Consider the following 27,729-nt stretch of genomic DNA (forward strand, 5'->3'; position numbering starts at 1 on the left):
CGCTGTCGAGATATTTTTATTTTTAGCGTTTAGCGTAGGCCTTATCATTATCTATAAAGCTCGACCAAATACACATTAACTAATTGAAATTGAATTTAATTATTTTAATAAATTTACTGAGAATTTTAATTTATTATAGCAGATCTAAGGTGACTTTTTTAAATAAAAACGTATTACAATATTTTGAAGGGATGCGACGCATCACCCGCATCAATGGAGGCTTCGCCGCTGCAATCAACCAAATGACCAGAGAAATGACTAAGGTGTGTAGTTCGTGAATGAACTATTCCGACCCCGGAATGAAAGGAACTAGTTCCCGGTTTCTCAAAGAATTAGTTCCTCAGGATCTATTTGACAATATTTTGAAGGGATGCGACGCATCACCCGCATCAATGGAAGCTTCGCCGCTGCAATCAACTAAATGACTAGAGGTGTGTAGTTCGTGAACGAACTAGTCCCAAGGAACTATTCCGACCTCAGAATGAAAGGAACTAGTTCCCGGTTTCTCAAAGAACTAGTTCCTCAGGTCCTATTCCGGGATCGAGACTGTGACCGATATATAATAATATGCGACGGCGACGGATCGGCCAGCGCGATCGTAGCCCAATGCTAAGTAGGGAGTGCCAGCCGTATGTTAGCGGATCCGAGCCTAGAGGAACTAAAGCTTTGTTCGGGTTCTTGTTATTACCGATTCTGAACCGTCCTAGAACTCCGCAGCGCATGCGCAAATGAAATAATGTCTTCATATTTCCTTCTGCGCATACGCATCACAGTTCTAAGACGGTTCAGAATCGGTAATAAGAGAAACCCGAAGTAAGCTTAAATAAAAGACTAGTTTACGTACGGATCGACCAGCGCGATCGATGCTAGGCAGGAGTGTGTACACAAGTGTGTACAAGGCAACGACGATGGATTCGGCCTTGACTATTGCCACAGTCGCGCCGGCGTAATCACCACAGAAAATTGTCGTGGATACTGTTTTTGATTTTTAGTTTGTTCTTTGAATATTTTATGGGAACATTTCAATTTATTTCCCTAAAATTAAGAAATATCTTATAAAACGAAGTAGATATTCTGAATTTTTAGCCAAAAACAAAAAAGTTTGAAGTGAGGAAAAATGCAATTTTCGTATTATTTGCTCCAATTGATTTGTGATATAGTTTTTTAAACTCTGATTTGAGTTTCTTTTTTAATTTTTTTTATCTGCAATAAAACTTAGCTCTATGTTTTAAATATACATAATTATACACGTCTCGTTATATTTCGAACATTATAAAAATTATACAGATCATACTGTGAATAGTTCTGACTGACAACGAAACCCATTAGCAAGCAACGGGGATGTCAATGTTAGTCGGGAACTATTGTGAACTAAAGACCTAATTCAAGGAACTATTCCTCTAGAGGAATTAGAAATAAGGAACTAGAATTCCCACCTCTACAAATGACTCTTGCCATAATATTAATATAATTAGAATGAATAAAAAAAAATCTTAAGCTCTTTTTAATAATAACCAGTTGTTTATTTAATAAAAATACTTATATCAAACTATAAATATATTTCACATGGATATCATTTTAATGCTAAAATACAGTTATTAAAACTTATAATTCATAAAAAATGTAGTTAAATGTTATATTCTGTCAGCAAAAAATAAAAATAATGTCTTAACAAATAGGAATACTTTAATTAATAATTTGTAACAAAATCTAAAAAATATATTACTGGCCTGGGCCAGACAGCGATTTGTCCATAAACTTTTTTTTGGCAAAACATAACCACCATTTGCTCGGCTTTCCACTTTCACCGAAAACTTTTTCACAAACTCTAAGACCTATTTCTTGTCGTAGCTGAGTTAGATAAGCTTTTAAAAAATCCACCTCTTTTCCATCATTAGGCTTACTACAAAAAAGAGTACAGCATACAGGGTGTCCTAGGCTGAGCGTGCATTAGAAGTTTCTAGACTACAACATCTATACAGAGTGCTACAAATTCGAGGTACAAGAATGAGTATCTCGGTAACCGTAATGGACACGAACATGGTTAAATTGGGGTAAAGTTGCGCTTTGGGCTGTTCACCAAGATGCCATCAAAAAAGTTTTAAAAATTTCAAGGATTGCTGAGTTTTTTGAGAAAAACGGATTTTTTTAAAAATCAATTTTATTTTTTCCTGTCGTTACTTTTTAGAACATCAAAAAACTAATTGCACATTCTCATAGCCACTTTATTAGGGCTATCTGGTAATGATAATTTGTGAGATACAGCGGCCAACTTAATTTTTTTAAATACGGACCTGCATTTTTTATTTCAGGTTTTGAAAGAACTCGGTCTCCTGAGTACAATGATATGCCACACTTTATACTTTAATTTTTTTTTGGGGTACCTTAACAACAACAAAACTATTTAATTATTATTTAAAATAATTTCAAGTCACAAATCTGGGTTTTTAAATTATTTAATCTGATTATATAATATTAATAATAATAATTTATTTCCAGAAACAAAAATTACAAAATAATAATAATACATTGTAACTCCTACAGAGATAAATAAATTATCTGTGTGTAGGGCTGGATGCAAGGACTGTATATATTCTAAAGGACTGTTCGATCGCGTCAAATCGCCGCTGTCGTAGCCGCCGTGGAATGCTACGTCACGCGCTGACCAGCGCTCCACAGTGCGGCGGATGTTATTCTAGCGGGACAAATTCTCAAGAGCAATGTTTGGGACTTAAAATCTAACACCGTAGCAAATGGTCTAATATATAGCAACTATATGGTTAAATTTATTTATTTATTAACAACTTAATTTATTAATAAATAAATACAAGATAATAAAACTATGATATTATTCGTACATGACACACAAAAGCCGTATTGTAAACTATTGCCAAATACATAAAATTATGATATCAAAAAACTCTTTAGCAGTTTTTTTTAATTAATTTGTAATCTTGTGACAACCTCTATAATTTATTTAAAAAAAATATATTTTATTTTAAAAGTAATAAATAAGATAGATACTTTAATTTTAATTTTAACACTCGGTAATTGTAAATTCTTATATAGTAAGTATCTAAGACAATTTTTTAAACTCAGTGCCTTTTGATGGAATTGTTTTGTTTTTATACTATCCAATTGAAATGAATCTTTTTGGCCATTCACCTGTTAAGCTTGAACTCCCTGTAACTGTGACTACCTTTGTTGGTAACTATTGGTAACTCAAAAGATCTACATCATTCAATATATCGATATTTGAAAAAAAAGTGAAAGTATGATATCTGCAGAACAATAATAATTGTACATGTTTATAAATAAATAAATAAATAAATTTAATATTTAATTTTAAAGCGCATATTTTTCTTGATTTTAACCAGTAGCCTATGACTTTAAAAGTCAAGCGATGTCAAACAATATATCTGGCCATGTCATATTATGACACTTTGTTAAAAAAATCAGTATGTCATCGATCGCATTTACAAGCCTACTTTACGCCGTTTTTTCGACCATACGGTATATTATATATCGTCCTATTGCTGCCAAAAGTCACTAACTTACTTTTTATTACTTCCGAGAAAACCGCGTCTAAAGATTAATTACATTGCATAAAGTTGTTATTAGTGACTATTCTGTATTAAAATACAGCATAAATAGCCAGAAATCGTAGTTACTGACTGTTTCAATCGATTCTCCGCTTCAATATATAGTTAGTTATTGAATTTTCAGGTTATTCGGAAAAATGTCAGTTAATGACTTTTGGCAGCAATAGGACAATATATAATATCCACTTTTAGATATCACAAGTGCGAAAATACGAGATATATTTTTATAAATACACTTTACAAAGTTTTATGCAAGCAGTATTTATAATATACGAAATTCGAAGTTAGTTTTTAGTTTTCTGACTGAAGGAAATAAATTGTCTGACTGTTTGACTTTTAATGTCAAAGGAAGCTAGATAAAACCTAAAAAAAATATGCTTTAAAACAAAATCTTAAATAACTTAAAAAAGCATTATTTTAGGTGTAGGATCATGTATAATCAATAAGTAACGAATTGAAAAACCTTTTTCAATTCGAAAAATGAATGAATTGTGAAATAAAAAAGCAGGTTTCCATTTGAAAAAAAAAAATTATGATAATTTTTTAATCACTCAATTCCATGACAGCTATGACCAGTATTATTTGACATTCGAATAATTTAATTTTTGAAATAGATAGCCACATGTGATCTCTGTCACAGTGGCTGTAGTTATCACTAAATTCACTAAATTTTACGTTTAGGCAGTTTTTTTCCTTCAAAAATTCTATTTTATTCTCTCAAAAACGGTTATTGTTAAGTATAGAGTGTTTCATATCAAAATTCATAAAATTTTACAAAGAATTTAAGTATGTAATAAAAAATGTCTTTTTCATTTTTCGGAAATGACGCCACATTGAAAATGTTTTTAATCGATAGATCTCATTATGAAACAATGATGTACAAAAAATTTCCGATCTAGATATTATAGTTCTCTAGAAACTTCTAATGCACGCTCAGCCTGGGACATGAGCTAAATGGTGTAAAAATAAGACACTTCATATTTAGGTAAAGAATGAGACATCCAAATAAAACTTCTGAAAACTTATACGGTTAATTTTCTTGTTAGGAACACTTAACAATAATTGTTAAGAAATCATCCCCAGAATTTGTTAAATCTTAGTGCGATGAATCATGGGAAAAACTAAAATTACAAATTCATTTTCTCGTTTTGAGGTTTAAAACTTTTGAAACTGACTACCAGACTTTTGTCAGTATGGTAACATCAGTATGAAGTAGTAAGCGTTCATAGATTGTTTTATTTGAGTTCTACTAATAAAAAAGAGGTAATTTTTATCCTTTTAGCATTTAATATAAATGATAGCAGGGCCTTTAAACATGGATTTTGTCTTATATTTTACACAGCCTCTCTAATTTTTAGACTTTTTATAGGTTAAATATGAGACACTGTTTTCTGCATTCTGACTTTTTAGGGGATAGTTTTTAAACTAAGTTTTGAAAAAAGGTCTCATTTTTACACCACACTTGACCCTACATTTATATAACTACCTGTATACGGAATTCAGAGGAAAACCTGCATCTCCCGGAATGTCAAATCTTGAAATAGCTAGAGTATACATTTCGTTTTGCGCTTGGCTTTTGTTTGAACACTTTTGAAGTTTTTTCAAACATTCAGTTATGTATAAAGTTATGTAAATGAGCAGACGATCGACTTCAGACTAAAATAATGAATTTGTAAAAAAAAATATGTTATAATTTTAAGTGTGGAATTAAATACCTTTATCTCATAGGTTCGGAAAAAAACATTGGCTTTGAAATAATAAAGAGCTTCATCTATAATATCTTGATCTGTGCTTAACTGTTGAGGGGCAGGACCTCTAAAGCTTGTTTTAAAAGGTAGAATAGCCGTATTGCCTATAACTTTTTTAGGAGCTGGGAAACTTGAATGATAAGCCTGAAATAAGATTCATAAGGACTATGAAACTAAAAATTAGACGTTTATAAAAACCATATTACCGGCATATTTATAAATAAGTATCAAGCGATATTATTTTGTTAATATTTATAAAAATAAATATGCACTGTATCTCATCACTTTCTGATAGATCATAAATAAGGCGAGGCTTGAGGCTTTGACTCAGAAGACTTGGCTTGACCTTTGACCTTGTCTATGGATATGACCATAGATATGACTTTATGGATATGACATTTGACATGATTTGACAGTAATGTCTGGAGGTTGGAATCTCCCTGACAGAAATTCTTCTTATGAGAAATTAAAACGGTGGCTGACCTTGAAGCCCATGGTCGCGTTCATCAGGACGTAGCGCTACCGCAGCGATCACTAATTTTCTGCTGAACGCGCCGATTAGTTGTGAGCGCTCTGGGATCAGTCGCCATTTTTTCCATCAGATTTAAAATACGCTACGCTACCGATGCATTGATGGATTAAACGTCACATACTCCAAATGTCACAAAATGTTTTGGAAAACGAAAACAAAGCATTTTGTTTATTGTTCTCGGTTGACTAATCCCCTCGATTTGTGCCAAAAATAGGTGAAAACAATTTAATATGCCTTACTTATGATTTTGATCTAAAAAGCACGTTCAGCAGGACAACCAATCGATGGTACATCGCTCACTGATCAACTTGTCCTAATGAACGCGACCCATATTTGCTGCATTTGATCATCGATACTACGCAAGCGCACATTGGCGACGTTGCCACATTGCAGTTTATTTTCGAATCATTTGCAGTTAAAAACAAATGTTTTTTTTGAGCGTTATCAGTAATAATCCGTAATAATCTATCTCTGGCAGTAAATAATACGTATACTGTAAATAATACGTATACTGTATAACATATATATGTTGACAGCACTGAAAAAAAGATAATTTTTTTCTACTGAAAATGATTCCGTAATAACCTGCAATCTGACAACATCGACGATGTGCGCATGCGTAGTATAAGTGAGTATATGATATGCAACAAAAACTTGTTTCAAGGTCAGCCACCGGATCCACACCTTTACCGGAAATGCTTGCGGAAATGTTAAAAAATTGCAAGAAATTACAATTTGTTTAAATCAAAATCATATAAAATTATTATTCATATATAATTTTGACATGTGATATATTGCTACCTACCTCTACACTCCATATCGCTAACTTCGCGGTGGTTCATTGAACTTCGCTACCTCTGTTTTTCTTCATCTACGCCAAGATCTGCGCACGTTGTCAAAATTTACACAAGAATTTTGTTTTTCCCAATTTTGTTTTAGTTTATATCAGAGATTTATTTGAAAAGTGCTACGATTATATATTTTTCTATAATTCAGTATTCAGTCTAGTGTTTATCTGATTTTTGAAAGTAACGTCTAAAATGGTTTGTTTTTATTTACGTTTTAATTTTTTCTACATTGATAAGTCCTTATTTTTTTAGGAAATGTTAAATGATGATTCCTTCGAACTGCGAGCAGAAGCTTTCAAGATACAAGATATAGTAGAAGACGTATCTTATAGCGAAATATTTACATTTTTAAGATCCAGCATACCCCTATCGGAAGTTAATAATCGTTGTCTGTTTGCTTTAAGGCATTTTTTAGTTGATAAAGACGTTTCAGAACAAAATGATTCAGAAGACATTAAATACGACTGTTTTTTATTAAGGGGTTTGTTTAAAAATGTATCCAATGCAGAAATTTTAAAGTTACTTAGAATCCTAGGTAATCATTTATATGTGTTTATGTATTACTATGATTTAGAGATGTCTTTTTACTTTAGGCCCTATACCAAAAAGGAGAAAAATAACTGCAATGCTATTGTTTAATAAATTATCTCAGGAAAATGTATTAAAGAAAAGGAAATGTGAAGAAAATGGGCTTGAGAAAACGACAGATAATAATAATAAAATACTAAAACAAGCTGATAGTAATTTATTTTCTACAAATGTACCTTTAACCAATGGAGAATTAGAAGGGGTAAGTTAAAGATTTGACACAAGACAGGAAATTTGATGTTAAATTGTTTAGGTTCAAGATCAAAATATGGTTCCTCTAAAACTTAGAATAAAGAATTTCACAGATAACAATGGCAATAAGCAATTTTTAGTGGCTTCACCAACTAAGGCAAGGCTAGATAATAAAATATGTTAAGCCCCGTTCTCAGAACTTCGTATTGTCAAGTGACACGTCAAAAGAACCAATGAGATTTGCACAAAATTCAAAATTGATAGCTGTTTGAATTTTGTACAGCTCCCATTAGTCGTTTGAAGTGTCCATTAGTGTAGCTGGCGACACGACGACGTTCTGAGAACGGGGCTTTATTGTTAAATTTTACTGTCCAAAGAATTTCAAAAATATACCTATAGGAAAATCAATAAAAGTTGGCGTGGATCCGTGGATCGTCAATTTTTTTTTGCTAAGGTCACTTTCTTTACTTGAACGTACTTTGATTTTTGAGTGTCAAATAAAATTTGTAATTTTGCTGCCGATTTTATACTTCAATTTAAGATAATATAGGTTACATAGATACAATACATATACAAATATTTATTTTATATCTACATTATTACTTTGTCTATGATTATTATTGAAATATAATCTAATTAAATAAAGTTATTAACGAGTTTTCTAAATAGAAGCTGAAAAATGTAAAGTTATAATTAATTAACATTAATCCGAACTTTTTATGAGATTCTACTCACAGTCCATAAACTGATATTGCACACAGCTGAAACCAGCTAGAAGATATTTTCAATAAAAGCTACAAAATTTAAGCAACATCAATTTTTATAGCGTAATTTAACTGCAAAAGTGGCTCACCATAGTCTTTATCCTGTTCAAAATAATTGTGTAGAGACGAGACAAGTTGTTGATTCCGACTATTTAGGGTGGCTGCAGCGACCTCCCGTAATCCTGCTGTTAAAATAAAACAACTGCTTTCTATATATTAAAACCAGCACTTATGTTTTAACAGTAGTATGACAGGACGTCGTTGCAACCACCCTTAGTGGTTTTGGCATTTTATTGTAATGAAAATTGCAGTTTTAACTAGACAAAACCCCGATTTAATTTCAAATTTGTCAAAGAAAAATCTCCCGACACCTAGCAACAATCTGATCTTAGGGGGCTTCCATAAATTATGTAAGGCGTTTTTGAGGATTTTTTAACCACCCCCTCCCCTCCCCCCTTGATTTCCTCGAGCAGTTAATGGCCCCCTTAGTGTATTTTAGAACAATGATTTAATCATCAAAAATAAGTTAATTATTTTAATTTTTATTTTAGATACCAAACCAATCTTTAAAAACAGATTATCAATATGATTTGCTGTAAGTAATTGAACTGAAACTAATATATATGAAATTCTAGTTAAAATTCCTTTTTTATATATTCTAGGAATAATGGATTAAATGATAATAGAAATTACTGTGAAAATCAGAATCACCCATGTGAAAAAATTGCTCCTTTTAACGAGGTAAAATCTTCAAAGCCCAGCTGTTCATTTACTACAACGTTTCCTAATGATCCAGGTCCCTCTTGGTTTTATCCAGATCCTATCCCATTTACTAATAAAGGTAAGTGTATTAATTGAAAGATTATTCCTTTTTACATTTTTATTGCATGCCATTTATTCCATCTCTTTATTTGGTAGATTTTTATACTTATAATTAAGGAAAACTTTAATTGCATTTATAGTTAGCTTATAGGTTTTTTAAGATTTTTCATATACAGGTTGTTAATTTGTTTATTACTCGCGGTAAGAGCTTTATGGTCGAAATATGGCAACCTCGGCCCGCTCGTCGATAGACGACGCGACGGGACGAGTCGGCAGACAACCCTATAAGTGCATGCGTTCTAAATAGGCAGTGTTGCCATTCTGTTCCCCTATAAGTATCTGTCCAATTAACAATCTGTATATAGAGGCAATTTAGAATGTATGGGAGGTGTGGCATCACCTTGACCTTACATATCTATTGTGTATCCCCCTTTCTTGAGTTATAACTCATCATAGTCTCAGGGCTGGCTCAACTTAACTTAAGGCTCTTAACTTATTGGATAAGAAGAGAAAGGGGCGAGATCATAGATCATCATTTATACAGGGTGGTCCGAACTGTATTCCGGAAACTTCACTAGCATATTCTGCAGATAAAAACAAGTAAAAAACTTCGTATTAATGTATGCCCTAAAATGCTTAGTTTTGGAGATACAGGGTGTAGAAGTTTCATATTTATTATTTAACTTCCGAAGTAACGTCAATATTTCGATAAAAATTGCTGTCTGGGAGTTTTTTGACATGAGAAATTTGATTTTGATGTCAATATTACTCCTATTTGTAGGGGGCGCCACCTACATGTGTATTAACTGTTTTGAAGAGTAAACAAAACATGTCAAAAAACGCCCAGACGCCAGAATTTTTATCCAAATATTGACGTTACTTCAGAAATTATTTGGAGAAAATCGAAATAAAAATGAAACTTCTACACCCTGTATCTCCGAAAGTAAACCTTTTTTGGACATACATTTATACGAACTTTTTTACTTGTTTTTATCTGCAGAATACGCTGCCGAAGTTTCCGGAATACAATTTGGACCACCCTGTATAAATTAAGTAATTAGCAAGTTTTCTGAATAAAAGATGAAAAATGTAAAGTTCTAGTTGGTTAACGTTAGTCTTCATTTTTGTGAGATTCTATATACAGTACGTCTGCTGGATCTATGTCTATGAAAGGAATGCGGACAAAAAACATTTAAATAAACAGCAGTAGGTATATTTTATACGTCGACTTGACGAGTACGTCATCGCAAATCGCTCCGCCCACTCATTTTATTGGCTACTTGCAAATTTGTCGAATTTTTATTGATGGGACGCGTCGTCTAATTTTTTACGAAAAACATCGAGAGAATATCGTTTCCCCTCTCACGGATACCCCGTAGCTACAGAACGGACAGACGTACTGTACTCACAGTCTGTAAACTGATATGAGCATAGCTGTACACAAATAGTTATCTATGTATTTTCAATAAAAAGCCGCTAAACTTAAGTAACAATATCAATTTTTACCTCTCTAACGCAAGTTAACGGCAAAAAGGATTCGCCGCGATCTTTTTCTTATTTAAGATAATTGAGTAGAGACGAGAGAAGTTGCCGAATTCGAATATTTAGTGATTTTGGCATTTTATTGCAATAAAAATCGTAGTTTTAGCTAAACAAAACCCAGAGTTAATTTCGAATTTATCAAAGAAAACTGCATAGATAAATGAAACAAGTTTAGATTGGAAAGTGCCCATAACGACAATGTAAATACTATTTGGCGCTGTTCTTGCAACCGTCGCGACCCAAAGCTTTTGATGATTTCAGAGCGGTTCGGGTTTTTCCGGAATTATGTCGTCAAATATATTATTTATTCAGATGTATTAAAACGATTCTTGCTGCCAAGCTAGGATCAAATTTGAACTGTTTTTTCTAGTCCTAGAACCGTCCGCGTTATAACCCGAACATCTAACTTGATCTAATTGAGAATCCAAAAAAGGTTCAAAAACAGTTTGCTTCTGCGCATGCGTATCACCGTTCTAGGGCGGTTCAAGAAAAAACCCAAACAAAGCTATTATTAGTTTCTTTTAATTTTACAAATAAAACAGTGTGTTGCATATAAGAAACTTTATTTTATATAAGGACATGTATGAAATACCTATGGAACATTGGAAACCGATGTTATGCCATGATGGTTTTTGCAGTTCACAGTTCACTAAGCTTAAGTTTTTGGTTTGGTTCTGTCACTTTTTCACAATTATCAAGGGTTTGAGTAAATAAAATTTAAATTAATTTTACGAGATAGCAATAATTACTTTGAAAATGGACGCTTTAAACACTTTTCGGCATTTTTTCAATGCGGGCGGTTTAAATTTTGAAAAACTTATAATTTTTGAAGGTTCTGACTTTGACAAGAGAAAATTCGTTCTGTTCTTGTTTGCGGTTGTTCTTAACAACGGTTATAGCAGCGCCAGATCCCTACAACGTATGCAACCCAAAACAATTATACGTTTTAGCGGGAAGCCGAGCATTCCAATCTAAATTTATTTCCTTTATCTATGGAAAACTGCGAATAAAATTGAATGTCAAAAAATTATATAATTGATAATGACAGATATCTCACAAAGAAAAATCTTATGACAACTGGCATCATTTGCCATGACTACCAACATAAAGCCGTTTACTTGATGCTTTGAATAAAAAGATTAAGGAAGGAGCATATCATTAAATGGTCGACTTAAATCATAGACTAATGTCATGTACTAGAGATAGATTGGACACTGATATAAAACAAATGGGTTGGTCATTTAGAGCCATCTGGTGATCCGGAAGAAACTAATGGAGAGTTTTGGCATAACATAATTTTAACGTTCCGTTACTTATTAACGCTAACTAAAACGGGATCGTTATTCATGCGCAAAATTATTCCTTGTAAAATATAAAATAATAAATATAGATTTTTTTACTGCCATTTTATGTTTTATTAGATCATTAGAAGTGTAACATAATTAAAACAAAATTAAAATACATACATACATTTTAAACACCAACAATAGAGCACATAGTGCCTATTATTTGATTTAACAAATAAATTATAATATAGCAAAAATATTATAGACTACTAATTATAACTGTTACTAAAAATACTATACATTACCAACTATGTACTTACTTATTTATGATTAAACTATTTTTTTTTTATTTGGTTCATAAATTTATCATTTCTAAAATGTCCAAATGACTTTATAAAAAAGTTTTAGTATCTAACACGAAAATGATGATCGACTCTAAATATCAGAATGCACAAACTAATAAAAACAAACTATAAACACAAATCACTGAAATCACCGAACTTTGCGACAAATTAGGAATATCTGAATTAATAATTATTTAAATAATGATTTAAAATTAACTTGACGGATCACCAACATTTTGTCAACTAGACAAAAACTAGACCATAGACAATAGTCAACATAGGGACTGTCATGTCATCTTCATATATAAATTAGAAACCTGTACTTTAATGTCTTTTGCGCCGCCTGGCGATGCCGAAGAAACTAAATTTGGAGTTCTATAAAATTACCATTGAGTGTCTAGGGCATGACTTAAATTTCTATGCAGTGCCATTCTAATTTTATTCACAACATGTAAAAATATGATGTAGAGTAGACTCAATAAAACTCATTATTTTGTTGTTTTATTTTACATTGGCAATAAAAAATGGTAGATATTAAAATTACTATAAAAATATATAATTCTAATAAAAATACATAAGTTATAATAATTATTTATTAACAGAAACATCCAAGCGGATAAGTCAAATTGACGTATATAAATTATTTTTGACAAGTAGTAAATAAAGGCGAAAATGCAAGAAAAAATATATAATTAGTTAATTTTAAGTGAAGTTTTGAACTTACCAGTAAAAAATGATTCCATTATATCCCTTGATTTTGCTGCCGCACGCTACACCAACCAAACCTAACCAAACCAACTATTTTAGAGTCTTTTTTGATAAATCGCAATAGCGTCACTGTTAATTTAAGTTCTGACACAATTTCTTTCCGTAGATTTACTTTCTCTAAACAACTACCAGTTGTAGAATAAATAATAAATAACATAAAATAAGCCCAGTAAAGACAAACAAATCCACAAAATTTCAAATCAAATTCAAATGTGTGAAGTGAAACGTCAAACAGAACTGTCAGGAATACCCACTTTAGGTCCCTAATTTCGTCCACCATACATGAATACGTGGATAACATACTCCTTTCTTAATTTTTAGCCGACCATACCAACAGGTATGGTAGGCTATTAAGATCGGCAAAAACCGAATATACCTAAATAAATAATAATTAACCTAAATAAATAATAATAATAATACTAATGGAATACAAAACTAATTGTGGCTGGACCGAAACAAACATACGAAACGAGAACCATAAAGATCAACCGAGGTATATTCCAGGGCGACAGCCTGAGTCCGGTCTGGTTTTGTTTGGCCTAAACCCCTTGAATAAGATACTTTCAAACAGCAACCTAGGCTACAAGATCACCAAGCGAAACAAAGTAGTACTAAATCATCTTATGTGCATGGACGATCTTAAGGTATATGCAACTAACCCCGAGCAGCTTCAAAATCTGTTGGAATTGGTATCCCGTTTCAGCAAATCAATCCATATGGAATTTGGCTTATCTAAATGTACTACTGTACGCTACAAAAAAGGTAAGCTGATAAGTCATGTCAATGTTACACTAATGGATGGTACAGAGATAGAGACATTAAAAACATCTGCATACAAATATCTTGGAATGTTATAAAGGGGGCAGATCAAGGATAAGGAAATGAAGACCAGAATGAAAAATACTCACTTAAAGAGAGTGAAAATCGTTTATAAAACATACTTACCGGGCAGACAGAAGATTGCAGCAGTCAATAAGTAATTCCTGTCCTGGCGCACACATACGGAGTCTTGAAATGGTCCAAAACAGAGCTGCAGGAAATAGACAGAGCTACTAGGAGAACACTATCACAGTTCAGATTGCACCATCAGTCGTCTTCAGAAATCAGGTTGTATCTCTCCAGGATCCATGGAGGGAGAGGACTTATCAATGTTGAAAGAGCATGCAACAGACAAAATAACAAACTAGCAACCTATTTTATGCAAAGGGATACTTACCTTCATCGAGCAATATGCGAGATTGACCGAGGCTATTCTTTCTTGAACCTGGCTTCCCATATCCCAACGGAAGTTCCATCGGTTCAGGAACAGCTGAGGGAACTTCGAGGAAAGGCCCTGCATGGAAGGTATGCCAACGAAAGCCAGGCAGAAAGAATTGATAAAAGTGGATCTATACAATTCCTTACAAACATTAACCTCATGGGAGAAACCGAGGGCTTCATATGTGCAATACAAGGTCAAGTGGTTAGCACTAGAGCGTATAGGAGGCATATTTTAAAACAAAACCTACCAAGTGACAAATTTAGAGTACGTCATAAGATTAGCGAATCCATCCAACACATCAGCTCTGGATGTGAGAGTCTTGCGTCAGTCTATTACACGGAAAGACACGACAACATAGCAAAGATTATTCACCTGGAAATGCTAAAGTACCTAAAAATCAAGAACCCTGAAAAGAAATATTATGAATACAGGCTACAAGAATTAGAGGAAAACGAACATCATAAAGTATACTGGAATACGCAAATACAGACAGACAGAACAGTAGTTCATAATAAGCCGGACATTGTTTGGATAGATAAAAACGAAAAGAAAGCCTACTTAATCGACGTAGCTGTACCACTAGATCACAACGTAGTCAAAACTGCAAGGGAAAAAATTTCGAAGTATCAAGACTTGGCTTTCGATATGAGGCAAACCTATCATCTAAAAGCAACCCGAGTAATACCACTCAGCATTTCAAGCAATGGTCTGGTTCACATTGATTTTAAGAAGAACTTAAAGGAGCTGAAGCTACCAGAAAATATGATAAGACAATGTATTAAAGCAGCTATTTTGGGTACGGTGAACATAGTCCGCAGAGTAATGAACATGGAGCCTTGAATGGAAATATTCCGATGACACGTCATGGTACAACTGTGGCACCCGAGAATTTCGCCATTAGTTTTTGGTGGGAGGTGGGGGGTTGGTAAGGGGGTATGGGAGGGGGTTAAAAATTTTTAAAAATCGTAACTCCAAAATTACAGTAGCTAGCGAAACGCGGTTTTCAATTTAAGATTAGGAATGATATTTGCAACAAAATTTGTAATAACATCAAAATCAGTCAAAGTCGCAGTTTTTGAGATAAAAAAAATTGGAAAAATTCCTTTACTTTGAAACTAAAAGAACTGCCTACCAACTTTTTATTAACGTATTTTATTATGGGCGGCTATACATGCTTCCCGGCGCCATTTTTTTTATTCAAAGGCTGGATTCTGACAGTTTTTAAGCGAAATATAAGATTGGGTTGGGTTGGTTTAGTTTCAATCAAATTTTTACTTATTAGATATTGAATTTAGTAATAGTTTCGATATCTTTGATTACATGCACGTATGCACCGAAAACTTTTTTATTTGACATTTTGAGAAAAATGCATTCTTCAGAAAATTTTTGGCTTGTTCTAAAATGGTTAATCCCGTTTATACTTTTTCAAATTTCCATACCGTTTTAGAGAAAATTAAAAAAAAAACATGAAAATATTGTTGAATTGTTTCCCCAAGTCCAAAAAATCAAAACGCGTTTCTATGGTAATGTAATTTCGTTTTCATTCTTTGATAGATTGTTATTGATAGAATTTTAATTAACGTCATATCACCATAGAAACGCGGTTTGATTTTTACGACTTACAAATTTTCTCTAAAAGGGTACGGAGATTTAGGAAAGTAAAAACGGGATGAACCGTTTTAGAACAAGTAAATTTTTTTCTGAAGAATGAATTTTTCTCAAAATGTCAAAATAATAAAAAAGTATTTCCTCTTGTAAAGACAATCCGGTGACATACTGTATATATTTTCTCTGTTAAAACAGACCAATTTCGACCACCCTGTACATTCCTTTACATATTAATAATATTTTTGTTGTTATCTTTTATTGTATTGTCATTCATTAATCAGAACAAAAACTGACCAATAAAAACATATATAAAAACCCTTGTGATATCTTTCTGATATACCTATTTGATTTAACGTTAGTTTTGCTGTTGGCTGTTATTGAGAAGGCTCAATAGAGGTGTCTGTTCGGAGTTGTCAAAAAATATGGACCGTGTCTAATCATTTTTCTGTTTTATTCCTGTACTTACGTTTGTTGCTATGTTTGTGTTTTAATTTTTTTTTAAGGTAATCGTTTTAAATATGTCTAAAGGTATGTCTAAAATTACAAATATTTTATCTTTGATTTACCGGGTCGAGGATTATGCATCGATTTGAGACATATTTATAGTCCAGGAGGCAGTTAAGATTTTCGGTATTTATTTTCCCAGTCAGAACTATTCGGTATTATATACACTCAGATGCAAAAAAACGCAACGGAGAAATTTTTGGTCAATTTTAAAGTGTTATATTACTGTTATTTTTAGCCCTGTTTTCATGAATTTTTTAGCAAGCTATACATAATTATATCAACTTTAATTCGTAAACTAAATTTTTTATAAACTTATTATTTGGCATATTATACAGGGTTAATCGAGGGGTTGTTTTTTACCCTAATTTTAAAACACCCTGTGCAATAATTTCGTGTGTAAATTTTCCTAAAATATAATTTTACGGTCAGAACTATGACTCCGAGCATTTTTTTTTATTCATGTCAATACATGCTTTGGTTAATTTTTAAGAGCGAAATGAACTGATTACGATCAATTTGCAATTTTTTCAATTATTATTTTTATATGTAATTTTTTAATATGACTAGATGGTTTTGGTGATTATTGTCATAACGTCATATTACGCTGCATTGGATACTATATACTAAATTAAAAATAAACGTTAAATACTAAAGATACAGTCCTTGTTATACTAAACAACATTAATGACGATAACAGAACTAACGATATTAAAGAAAAAATCTGTAATAATCAAGTATACAAACAGAAAAAATGTTGTAAAAAATAACCTAATACATTGTAATGCCTCCCTTGGCTGTTATAACTGCCTGTATACGTCCGTTCATACTGTCATTGAGGCTGCATGTATCATATTGCGATAAGTTTTCTCATTCTTCTTTAAGGACAAAGCGAAGTTCATTTAATGAAGCTGGTAGCGCTTCGCGACCTTTGACCCTCCTGCCAAGCATTTCCCAAACGTAGAACATGGCGAACAGTTCATAGTGGCACAGATTATACAGATTATAATCTTTGTTTTTTCTTTATTGTTTTTCGTGGTTCCAATTTTCGGAATCGGGCACTAGTTAGGTGACTAGTTTGAGCACATATCACGCCCACTTATGGCCTCTAAAATTGTGCACAGCGCCTGACCGGCACAGTTATTAGAGAGATATCGGAAAACCGAATAGCGTCATCCAGTATTTACGCGTACCTTTTCATGGTTACGATATGCGGGAGTCAACGCAACACCCGCTAATAACGTTACCGCCTGACGTAATTTGCGGATCAATTACACCAAGCGCTCTTTCTAAATAACCACTGATAACGTTTAAAAATTGCTTAAATGGGCATGTGCGGGTATTTGACAACCGGAGCCGGCCGGCGAGATCTTTTATTTTAGGTTATTTTTGAATTGTTTTGAATTATTGCTTTAGTTTTATTAGGTAATTTGATATTTACGTAGCTGGGATTAGTTTTAATTAAATAAATATGGCCCAAAATATGGATTCCACCTCTTCCAATACTAAAGAACCTATAAAGAGTCTTAGGTTTACAGCAGATGACGACTTAGCCCTTCTAAGAGAATTTGTTGCTTGTTGTCCTAAACCCATTGGCAGACGTTGAACAATAAAGCACTGGAAATAAGCACTTTAGCCCTTTAGTTTTAAAATACCTAGTAAACAAAACAATTTCAAAGTTTTAAATTCAAAGTTAGGTTAAGTTTAAATAGCGGACGCGACGCGATCAGAATTCTTTCCGATCCGATAACTATAAATGAAGAGAGTTAATACCACCTCACGTAAAGGAAATAACACCTGGCCTTATTAACGTCCATGCACGCTATTCGGTTTAGCGATATCTCTCTATTACGCTGTTTATTGTTATTTTACGCGAGTTTATTTTTGCTCACAGGAAATTTGACTCGTTTGCACATCGTCATAAAAAACAATTTTCGTACCACGAATTAGGGACAAGATTTTTATCTGTATACTTATAGGATACCTAATCTGTGATAGTGGTTTATAGTTCACAATAATCTCCAAAGCCGCCTTGTCATATTGATAAACAACTTCAAAAAAAATGATAATTGGAAAAATTGCAAATTGTCGATGGCGAGTTCATTTCACCCTTAAAAATTAACCAAGGCATGTATTGACATGAATAAAAAAACAAAATGCTCAGGAGGCATGGTTTTAACCGTAAAATTATATTTTAAGAAAATTTACACACGAAATTATTGCACAGGGTGTTTTAAAGTTAGGGTAAAAAAACAACCCCTCGATTAACCCTGCATAATATGTCAAATACTAAAGTTTATAAAAAACTGAGTTTACGAGTTAAAGTTGATGTAATTATATACAGCTTGCTAAAAATATCATGAAAATAGGGTTAAAAATAACAAAAATATAACACTTTAAATTTGACCAAAAATTTCTCCGTTGCGTTTTTTTGCATCTGAGTGTATGGTATATTTATTATTCAGTATGATATTCTAAGCAAATTTCATTTATATGTAGGGGGGGGGGGGTCCGATGTGGTTGAGACGGAAAATCCGTTAAAAAATAATAGTAATCGCAAAACATTTTCCGATGCACGTCATCAATCATAACGACATTGACACTAAAGTCTATAAACCTGATTAAATGAAATTTTGGAAAAAACGTTTAAATTTGTTGTATACTTTAAGATACCGAGCAGCTTTTTATTTGACTTAATAGAGCAAATGATTGTGACAGATATTTTATTTAGATTAAAGTTGCAAAAATTAGTTTAAACCGAATTTTATTATCGGTATGTTGGTCACGTTGCGCCGTTTTCAGCAAGGTTGTCGTTTATTATTTGACAATTATTGTAATATCAGTCATTATTTTGTATAATATCGTGTTGTTGAATCTTTGTGAGTAATTATCGTTTTTTTACTTATTTTCATAGTCTTTTTAAAAATTGTACTTTAAAAGCACAAACAGTTCTTTTAAGAACTAAATTTTCGAGTTTTTGGTTTTCAAGAAATGCAATTGTGTGTTGAAAATATGCCGAAGCATTTAAACAGTCGAAGCAAAGAGTTTGTAGCTTCCCTGATAAACTATTTTGAACGAGAACGTGACAATAAAGGTCCTTTATTATCCTTGACTGCAGTTAGAGAAGTAAGTTTGATTGATAAGCACATTACACCACTTTCAAAGTTATTTCTATGTTAGTTTTTATTAAATTCTGTGATTCTCTTATTTTGTGTATTATTAGCACCCTCTTACTTGTTATTACCACTTCTTATGGCGTTGTAAGATGTATGTCAATAAATAAATAAATAACTCATAATAACGCTTAGAATAATCTTCATAATGGGCTAGTTTTTGCCAATATGTAATAAGTAAAATAAACTATATAACAAATAAATCAATTAATGACTAAAATATTAGTTATTAAATTAAAAATAAAACTTAAAAATCTTTAATAAATGATATAATAAATATATTGTTTGTCACTTTTAAATTAAGATTCATCTTATAAATCCATCACAATCTGGCAGCGCTGTCGCAATCGCTTGTCACTCAAAGTTGATCACGTGCATCGGAAATTATTTTGCGATTACCATACAAAGATACTGCACTTTTTTATCCAGCGGTAAAAATAGTTCTATTAATCTGTGAGAATGTGTAATATGACTGGAAGGTGAAAAATTGGATAAAAATTTTTGAAACCATTGCCCTTATTTACGCATTCCTAAAAATTTGTCAGATTATACTTTATATTATAATTACAGCTGCAAATATAGTCTGGCTAATGTGGAACGTTCCGAAAGCCTTGCCAGACTAGACCAACGCTTGTCAGGCGCGCTAAATTCATACGCACGTGCCGCTGCCTCTCCTCATTTAACTATCTGACTTGTGAGTCTTGCGGGGCTTTCGTGATTGTAAATAACAGCCAGACGTGTATTTTCAATGAAATTATAGTATTATTTATCATGTGACAAATTTTCAAATCCGGAACAATACGGGCAAAAATTTTGTAATGTACAATTTTCAAGATGCCGCCGGACAGACTCATTTGCCAATATCGTAAATCAGCCAGACTTGCTTTTCACTAGAGTTTATGATATAGTCATAGATAAATGAAACAAGTTTAGATTGGAAAGTGCCCATAAGGACAATGTAAACACTATTTGGCGCTATTCTTGCAACGGTCGCGACCCAAAACTTTTGAAAATTTCGGAGCGGTTCGGCTTTTCCCGGAATTATATCGCCAAATATTGTTTATTCAAATTTATTATTATTTTCGTTTAATTTTATAAATAAAATACAGTGTGTTGCATACAAGAAACTTTATTTTATATAAGGACGCATGTATGAAATACCTATGAAACACTGGAAACCGACGTTATGCCATGATCCACGATGGTTTTGCAGTTGCAGTTCACAGTTCACAGTTCACAGCACAGCTTTTAAGTTTTTAATGCCACTTTTTCACAATTATCACCGGTTGAGTAAATAAAACTTGAATTAAACTCACAAGATAGCAATAATTACTTTGAAAATGTACGTTATAAACACTTTTCGGAATTTCTTTAATGAGAGCGGTTTAGATTTTGAAAGATTATTATGATTTTTGAAGATTCTGACTTTGACAAGAGAAAATTATTTCTGTTTTTGTTTGCCGTTGTTCTTAGCGACCGCTATAGCAGCGCCAGATCGCGTAGAACGGTCGCGACCCAAAATAATTTCGCGATCCAAAATTTTTACGGGCTTTCCAATCTAAACTTGTTGCATTTATCTATGGATATAGTCTGTCCAACGACAAAATCCTTGACAGTGATAGATGTGTCTGTCATTTTAATTTCAAAGTAGTTTATTTTATTTTACAAATAAATAAGTTGGTACAATTGGAACGCATAGCAGGAAATTAATATATTTGAAATTTGACTGACAAGTGATCAAAATACACATCAAAATATTGTGAAAAAAAAACTGTATAAAACTGAAAAAACCTTACCGAGTTTTATTAAAAAAAAACGGTATGTGTTAATATAAAACAAACAAGTACAAAACACCACATATCAAAAAAAACTATTTCTTACTTTCAAGCTTTAAGAAACTTCCCGCATTTATTATTATATTTATCAATATAACTTATGTACAAATACAAATTTGTAATATTTCACAGGAATAAATAAGACAACATAAATAAAACAAACTATTTCATTAATAATAACACTTACCAAATTTTATTACCTTATTTTTTTTAAACCAGTACCTTTTGACATTATTTTTCTGCAGTACTAAAATCCATTATTTGCCTATCGTGTGATGTCGATATTTTACAGCTACTCCAGTTTTTAGTATATGTTTAGTACGATCCTTGTACGACGAGATGGTATACAAACTTTATTGATGGTAACTTTATTGGTGTATTAAGACTTTCTGCCTGGCCAGCGAGTATTAACTATAAACTGTGCTTCTGGGTCTACAGTTAATTTTCCCTCGATTTTTCCTCTACTTGACTTCAAAAGACACAAAATACGTAATAACACGAATCAAAATGCATCATCTTCCAAAACGCAGGGTATTTGACATAATTTGACATTTGGCACAAAATTATAACCTATAATTTGGCAAGACTTTGACAAGCCTCAAAAATCTAAAGGCGAGTTCATACGCATCGGCGTCCGTTTGTCGTTCATCCTTCCGTCAAACCAATAAAATTGAAATATGATCTCTCATTTTTGAAATAAACCAATAAAACTGGTTAAAAACAACAGGAGACAACGCCATGACAGATTTATATTTAAAACAACCCATAGTTAACTTAAAAAATATTAGAATTTTTTTTTAGTAAAATAAATAGATTGGTATGGGACGTCATCTGCCTTTCTTCTGTCATCGTCTGTCGAAATTTTATCTGAGAAAAAAAAACAGAGTTTAGTATCAAATGATACGTTAAATTTCAAGCATGGGAAAATAAGGATTATGGATTTGAAAAATCTGTCAAATTTTTGCAACCGCAAATTTTCAGTCAGAGTGACTTTTCTCCACTTCATGTGCCAGACTGTTATTTCCATTAATAAAAATAATAAATGTCGAATATTTATGACTGGGAAAATAAGTAGACTTTTTTAGTTTTTTATCTAGTGAACCCATCCGAACATACTGTTACGTTTTTCGTCGGTTCCGTGTGGATAGAAAGTCACAATTTATTTAAACACAATTTATTCTACACTAAGTAACAAAAACAATAACGATAAAAGACTTAAAGAACTATTTATAACTATTTATCTAGAAAGAATTTATTTTGAACTTAGCGCGGCAACTGTACTTGTCTATTTGTTTCTGCCATTCTCAGGCCTCAGGCGTCGACTTATATACCCAGAGCTAAACAGTTCTCGAATAATCCGTTAGACGTTAGATCCTTAGGTGCATATAGAAGGTTTAGAATGTTCTCATATGTACTCCCCAAGTAGCATCTATCTGACTTCAAACTAAATCTGACCTGAAGCGACATCAGACTTTGTGCAAATTTAGGTCGGGTGCTCGTGATACGACCTGTGACGTCGCTTTCCTATTAAAAGCGACGTCGTTGGATCCGAGTCGGTAAATCCAACGATCTGTCGACGTACAAAATAACAACGTACCATTTTTATTAATTTCCCAACGTCGTTCCCACGTTGGCTTGCACGACGTACATATATACTTGAACTAGCCCGACGTCTACCCGTTGTCCGAATAGGATACGTCTCACTGATAATCCCTAAACTAACGTCCAATTATATTTTGTTGTATTTTATGTTCATATTTATAACCTAATTTACGTATCTCTATTTATGTCCGTAAATACAACCCATTAAGTAGCATTTGCGACGTAATGAACATCATGAACATAACCTAATATAAAGTTTTTGTAAACAAACTTAAATTTTTTATTATGCCTAAAAAAACACTAAAACTGCATTTAGACATTCATCTACATTTTACAGAAAGAGGTCGAGGCTTTTGCAAAATAATAATAATAGTAGTGATGTCTTGCCTCCACCCGTAAATGCTTTTTATCCGGAAGAGATGCTGCATTACACTAGTGCATCTTAATTTCATTTCTTAGCTTAGGATACCAACAGACCCCATCCTCCTCCGACATGTGAGGTTAGGCTTAAAAAAGTGGCTGCCCATTTTTTTTAACGAGAAAGCAAAAACTAAAATATAGTAGCACAAATCCACAAATCACTGATACGCAAAACGCAAAGTGAGGTTACGTGGCGTACGTTGGAATTATATACGTCATAATACGATTGCCGGTCGTCCGGTTTGATGACTTCGGTCGTGTGAGACGACTAATGTTGGAGACCCGGTCGGAATTGGTATATTGGTAGTTCATATTAAGTCGGACACAGAAATCCGCCATTCTTAACACGTATCCGATTGTCAGCCATTTTAAAATCGTTTTTGTTTTTAAAATTTATATTCACATTTCGATTTCTAGTAGAATAATATTGATAAGGTTGAGTTTGGGAGGAACCACAGTACAGTTTTATGATTAAACCAGCTAGAAAATTAAAAAAATATTTTGCGAGTTACTTTTTTATAGATATTTTTATTTCATAAATCTACCTAATTTTGAAGGCGCTCGTTGTTTTCCGGAGTATTTTAATCAGATATATCAAGAAAGTAACTTCCGTTGACAAAACTGATGTCTGGATTAATGATTCAGAATTATTATAATATGAAATTAAATAGACACTTATAGTTATATTCGAGGAGTGATTATGAATCCATTTGTAATTAGGTAGTTTGGTTAGGTTTTTATGTATTCTTGGTAGCGAATATGAAACCAAACGTAACGTAAGTGCTTAGCGACGAATTTTAAGTAACTAAAATCCAACGTAATATGACGTTGGTAATTGGTAGAATTACATTCTCTATTAGGTCAGATACCGACGTCGAGGCGACCCGAATCTATATTCCCCATTTAGGTGCAAATAAGGGTCGTCAGGCGGTCGAACCGACGTTGGTACCCGACGTCAAGTTTATTGAACGCGACGTATACCCGACGTTAGATAACGTCCAAATGCTACTTGGGTCCTCCATTCCAGTGGAACTCGATTGTTCTCGAACGTTCGAATGAATCATTACGGTGTTTATTCGTTAATGCGATAGTGAGGTCATATGGGGGCGGGACATATTAGTTAGTTAGGTTAGGCCGAGTCCACACGGGTCCGCAACAATACTTTTATGGAAAATCAGTACAAAAAATATTCACTGTCTGCTGGACTATTAAGAATTCCCATGTAAATTTTAAGGGTATCGTTTATTGGCTCCCCTATTGATTTTAGAAGAAACTTTTAAGGGAACTTTTTTAACTACCAGATTAGATCGGGCTACCTACCTATCAAGCTGTTTTTAAATTATTTGCAAAATTAGGCTAAAAAAGTAATTTGTAAAACGGTAAAAAACTCCTGGCACCAGGAATTTATTAAACTTTTTTAACTTCTAGTTTTGGTCGAGTTGTCAAAATGTTGATGATCCGTTAAGTTATTTTTAAATCATTTTTAAATAATTATATTAATTCAGATATTCCTAATTTACCGAAATGATTTGTGTTTATAGTTTGTGTTTTTATTAGTTTGTACATTTTGATATTTACAGTCAATCATCATTTTTGTGTTAGATACTAAACTTTTTTATTAGAGACAATTTAGACATCTTAGAAATAATACATTTATTGTCATTTATGAACGAAATAAAAAAAAATGTTTAATCATAAATAAGTAGTTAACATAGTTGTTGGTAATATAGTATTTTAGTAACAGGTAATTAGTAGTCTATAATATTTTTACTATATTATAATTTATTTGTTAAATCAAAAAAATAGGCGTTATTCATAATTTTATTTTTAGTTTTGAATATGTTACACTTCTAATGATCTAATAAAACATAAAGTACAGTAAAGAAGTCTATATTTATTATTTTATATTAACAATATTGTATCTGGTGCCCGGTGGCGTAGAGGTACAGTCTCGTCTACCAATCTCAAGGTATGGGTTCGATTCTCACACCCGGCATTTCATCAGCCGACTATTTTTATTAAAATAAAAATAGTTTGGGTACCTAGGTCGACTCAGCCTTAAATGAGTATTTGAGATTCACAATCCTGAGGTAATAATAGGCGGTTGAAGCGTAGTGCTAGCCACATTACCTTCCTTGTATACCGAAGGGCTCTAGTATAGCAAGCTGTACCTTGCTACTCCCAAGGCGTTAAACGCTAAATACGGGAGCTATTATTATATATTATATTAACAATAATTTTGCGCTTGACTAACGTTACCCTTTTAGTTAGCATTAATAAATAGCGGAACGCTAAAATTATGTTATGCCAAAACTCCCCATTAGTTTCTTCCGGATCACCAGGTGGCTCTAAATGACGGACTTATTTGTTTTATATCAGTGACATTAGTCTATGGTTAAAACATTTATTTGTGTCATGAAATATTGATCTAAAGAGGAAGTCCACTGTTTTATCTAAGTTATTTTTTTGCAGAGAAACCTGAACCTTTATCGTTAAATCATTCGCCAATCAGTAATCAGTATAATGACTCAATATTCTTAGATTTAAGTCATGAACTAGCTCTATCGTCTTCTCATGGTAAGTAACTATTTTTCCTTGAATTTTATAAACCTTGAAGCCCCATTCGGTACTTCGAAATTAGTCCAATAAAATAGTGGTTTTAATTATACTTTATACTTAAGATATTACGGTTATTCACAATGTCCAGAATTTCATCTGTCATGTTAAGAAATGAAAGGAAATAAAGCGCCTCTCGCGTTTGTTCGCATACTAAAAATTTCAATTAATGCCTGTATATATTTTTAGTATATTGTTACGGATTTCGTGGGTCCACTAATTTAAACTCACGATAAAATACTTAACGATTTTATTTGTCTCACTCTGTACACACAACTTATACTATTTACAACACAATTTATGCAACAATATTACTCTAACGGTACTGGAACCTTAATAATTAATTCACAATTTAAAACGCGGTATTATCAAACTTCAGACTGCCAACTGCCAAAGCGCGGGCCTTATATACCCCCTGGCGAGTGTTTCTGGAACGTTCTAAAGAATTCTGTAATTTTCTTTTACTTTCTGGCGAATTCGCCAGGTTCCTCAATGCACGTTGTGGTTATGTAGCAGTAATGCAGTTATGCAACTAGTAATACAGTTTAGCGCTACATACACCTTGACAATATTTATTAAATATGCATTTTTTAATTGTAAAGTAATATATTACATTTAAATGAAATATATTACGTAACAATTAGGTATGTCAACTACAGGCTTGTTTTCTAACATTTTTTAAATAAAACGAATTATAAAATTTCAGTATACAGGGTGGCCCATCGAAAACGTTCCGCAAGGCATAACGGCCAGGGTAATTTTTTTTTTCAGAAAATTCAAAAACACGTCAATTTTGTTTGTGAGGGGGAGAACTTTTGCCCAAAAAATGATTGCAAAATCTTCAACCCTCTAAGCAGGGGTGTCATCCCCCAATTTTTTTCAAATGGGAAGGGGGGTCAAGTGGTACCGCAATGAAAAGGGCTTTCTATTCTCTATACTTTCCCGCTTTGTTTTTGAAAATCGGTCGAGTCATTGAGAAAATATAAAGGATTGAAATTTGAAAAGTTTATTTAAACATGTATCAGAGTAAATGATAAGGATAAATTCCTTCCACCAATTTGCTGTTCTTTTCTTATAATTTCTAGATGTTTACGCATTTTTTCACTTGCCACAAGGTTGAACGATCAGGTGCGGTAGGTAGTTGCTAGATAGCTGTTCTGTGACTTATGCGTTAGTTAATGTGTGTTTTTCGAATGGGTGTATTTTCTTTTTGAACGGTGTGGTTAATCACTGCACAACTGTCGGTACTGGGCTGAGGACAAAAGCACACAAAACCCTCAGAAATTGAACGTGTGGGCTAGTATTTTTGGAAATTCTATTGTGGGTCCTTTTTTTCTCCCTAAAAATCTAACAGGTGATATGTACTTAGATCTACTGAAAAATACCATCGACCCAGCACTAACTGACATAGAGAACAATCCTGGATACGTTGAAGCGGAATTAATAAATAGTTCAACAAGACTTACATCACATTACTCTCAAAATGTGCTTAATTATTTAAATAATAACTTTCCTGGTCGGTGGATAGGACGAAGGGGTGTAATTGAGTGGCCTCCCCGGTCACCCGACTTGACTCCTTTACACTATTTTTTGAAGGGGACACATAAAAAGTAAAGTGTATAGCACTCCACCCGCCTCATTAGAAGACCTACGAAGACGAATTATTGATGTTTG

At 32.8% G+C, this 27,729-nt stretch overlaps 2 protein-coding genes across 7 annotated transcripts in view; one reads left to right on the forward strand and one right to left on the reverse strand.

Moving 5' to 3' along the window:
- Window positions 1-1,539: 1,539 nt before the first annotated feature.
- LOC115883333 (actin-related protein 2/3 complex subunit 3-like) lies at window positions 1,540-5,737 on the reverse strand. The gene is made up of 4 exons (XM_030901685.1): window positions 5,557-5,737; window positions 5,318-5,494; window positions 5,089-5,258; window positions 1,540-1,903 (listed from the first exon to the last, which is right to left on the reverse strand). The coding sequence occupies exons 1-4, from the start codon at window positions 5,560-5,562 to the stop codon at window positions 1,723-1,725; spliced, it is 534 nt and encodes a 177-aa protein (XP_030757545.1). The 5' UTR covers window positions 5,563-5,737; the 3' UTR covers window positions 1,540-1,722.
- Window positions 5,738-6,747: 1,010 nt separating this feature from the next.
- Window positions 6,748-27,729, forward strand: part of LOC115883355 (E3 ubiquitin-protein ligase RNF216-like) — a 100,489-nt gene continuing 79,507 nt past the window's right edge. For 4 of the 6 annotated variants that reach the window (XM_030901712.1, XM_030901713.1, XM_030901716.1 and 1 more), the window contains exons 1-7: window positions 6,748-6,925; window positions 6,983-7,265; window positions 7,324-7,520; window positions 7,572-7,667; window positions 8,826-8,869; window positions 8,937-9,115; window positions 25,912-26,016. In XM_030901712.1, coding sequence (XP_030757572.1) covers window positions 6,923-6,925; window positions 6,983-7,265; window positions 7,324-7,520; window positions 7,572-7,667; window positions 8,826-8,869; window positions 8,937-9,115; window positions 25,912-26,016 — 907 coding nt within the window. In that variant the 5' untranslated portion in view covers window positions 6,748-6,922. Of the gene's footprint in view, window positions 6,926-6,982; window positions 7,266-7,323; window positions 7,521-7,571; window positions 7,668-8,825; window positions 8,870-8,936; window positions 9,116-16,289; window positions 16,434-25,911; window positions 26,017-27,729 lie in introns of those variants that run through there. The other 2 variants (XM_030901715.1, XM_030901717.1) reach the window with 2 other exon arrangements.

The sequence above is a fragment of the Sitophilus oryzae genome, unplaced genomic scaffold, assembly GCF_002938485.1.
Source record: "Sitophilus oryzae breed Bouriz unplaced genomic scaffold, Soryzae_2.0 scaffold_186_pilon_pilon, whole genome shotgun sequence".
Lineage (NCBI taxonomy): Eukaryota > Metazoa > Arthropoda > Insecta > Coleoptera > Curculionidae > Sitophilus > Sitophilus oryzae.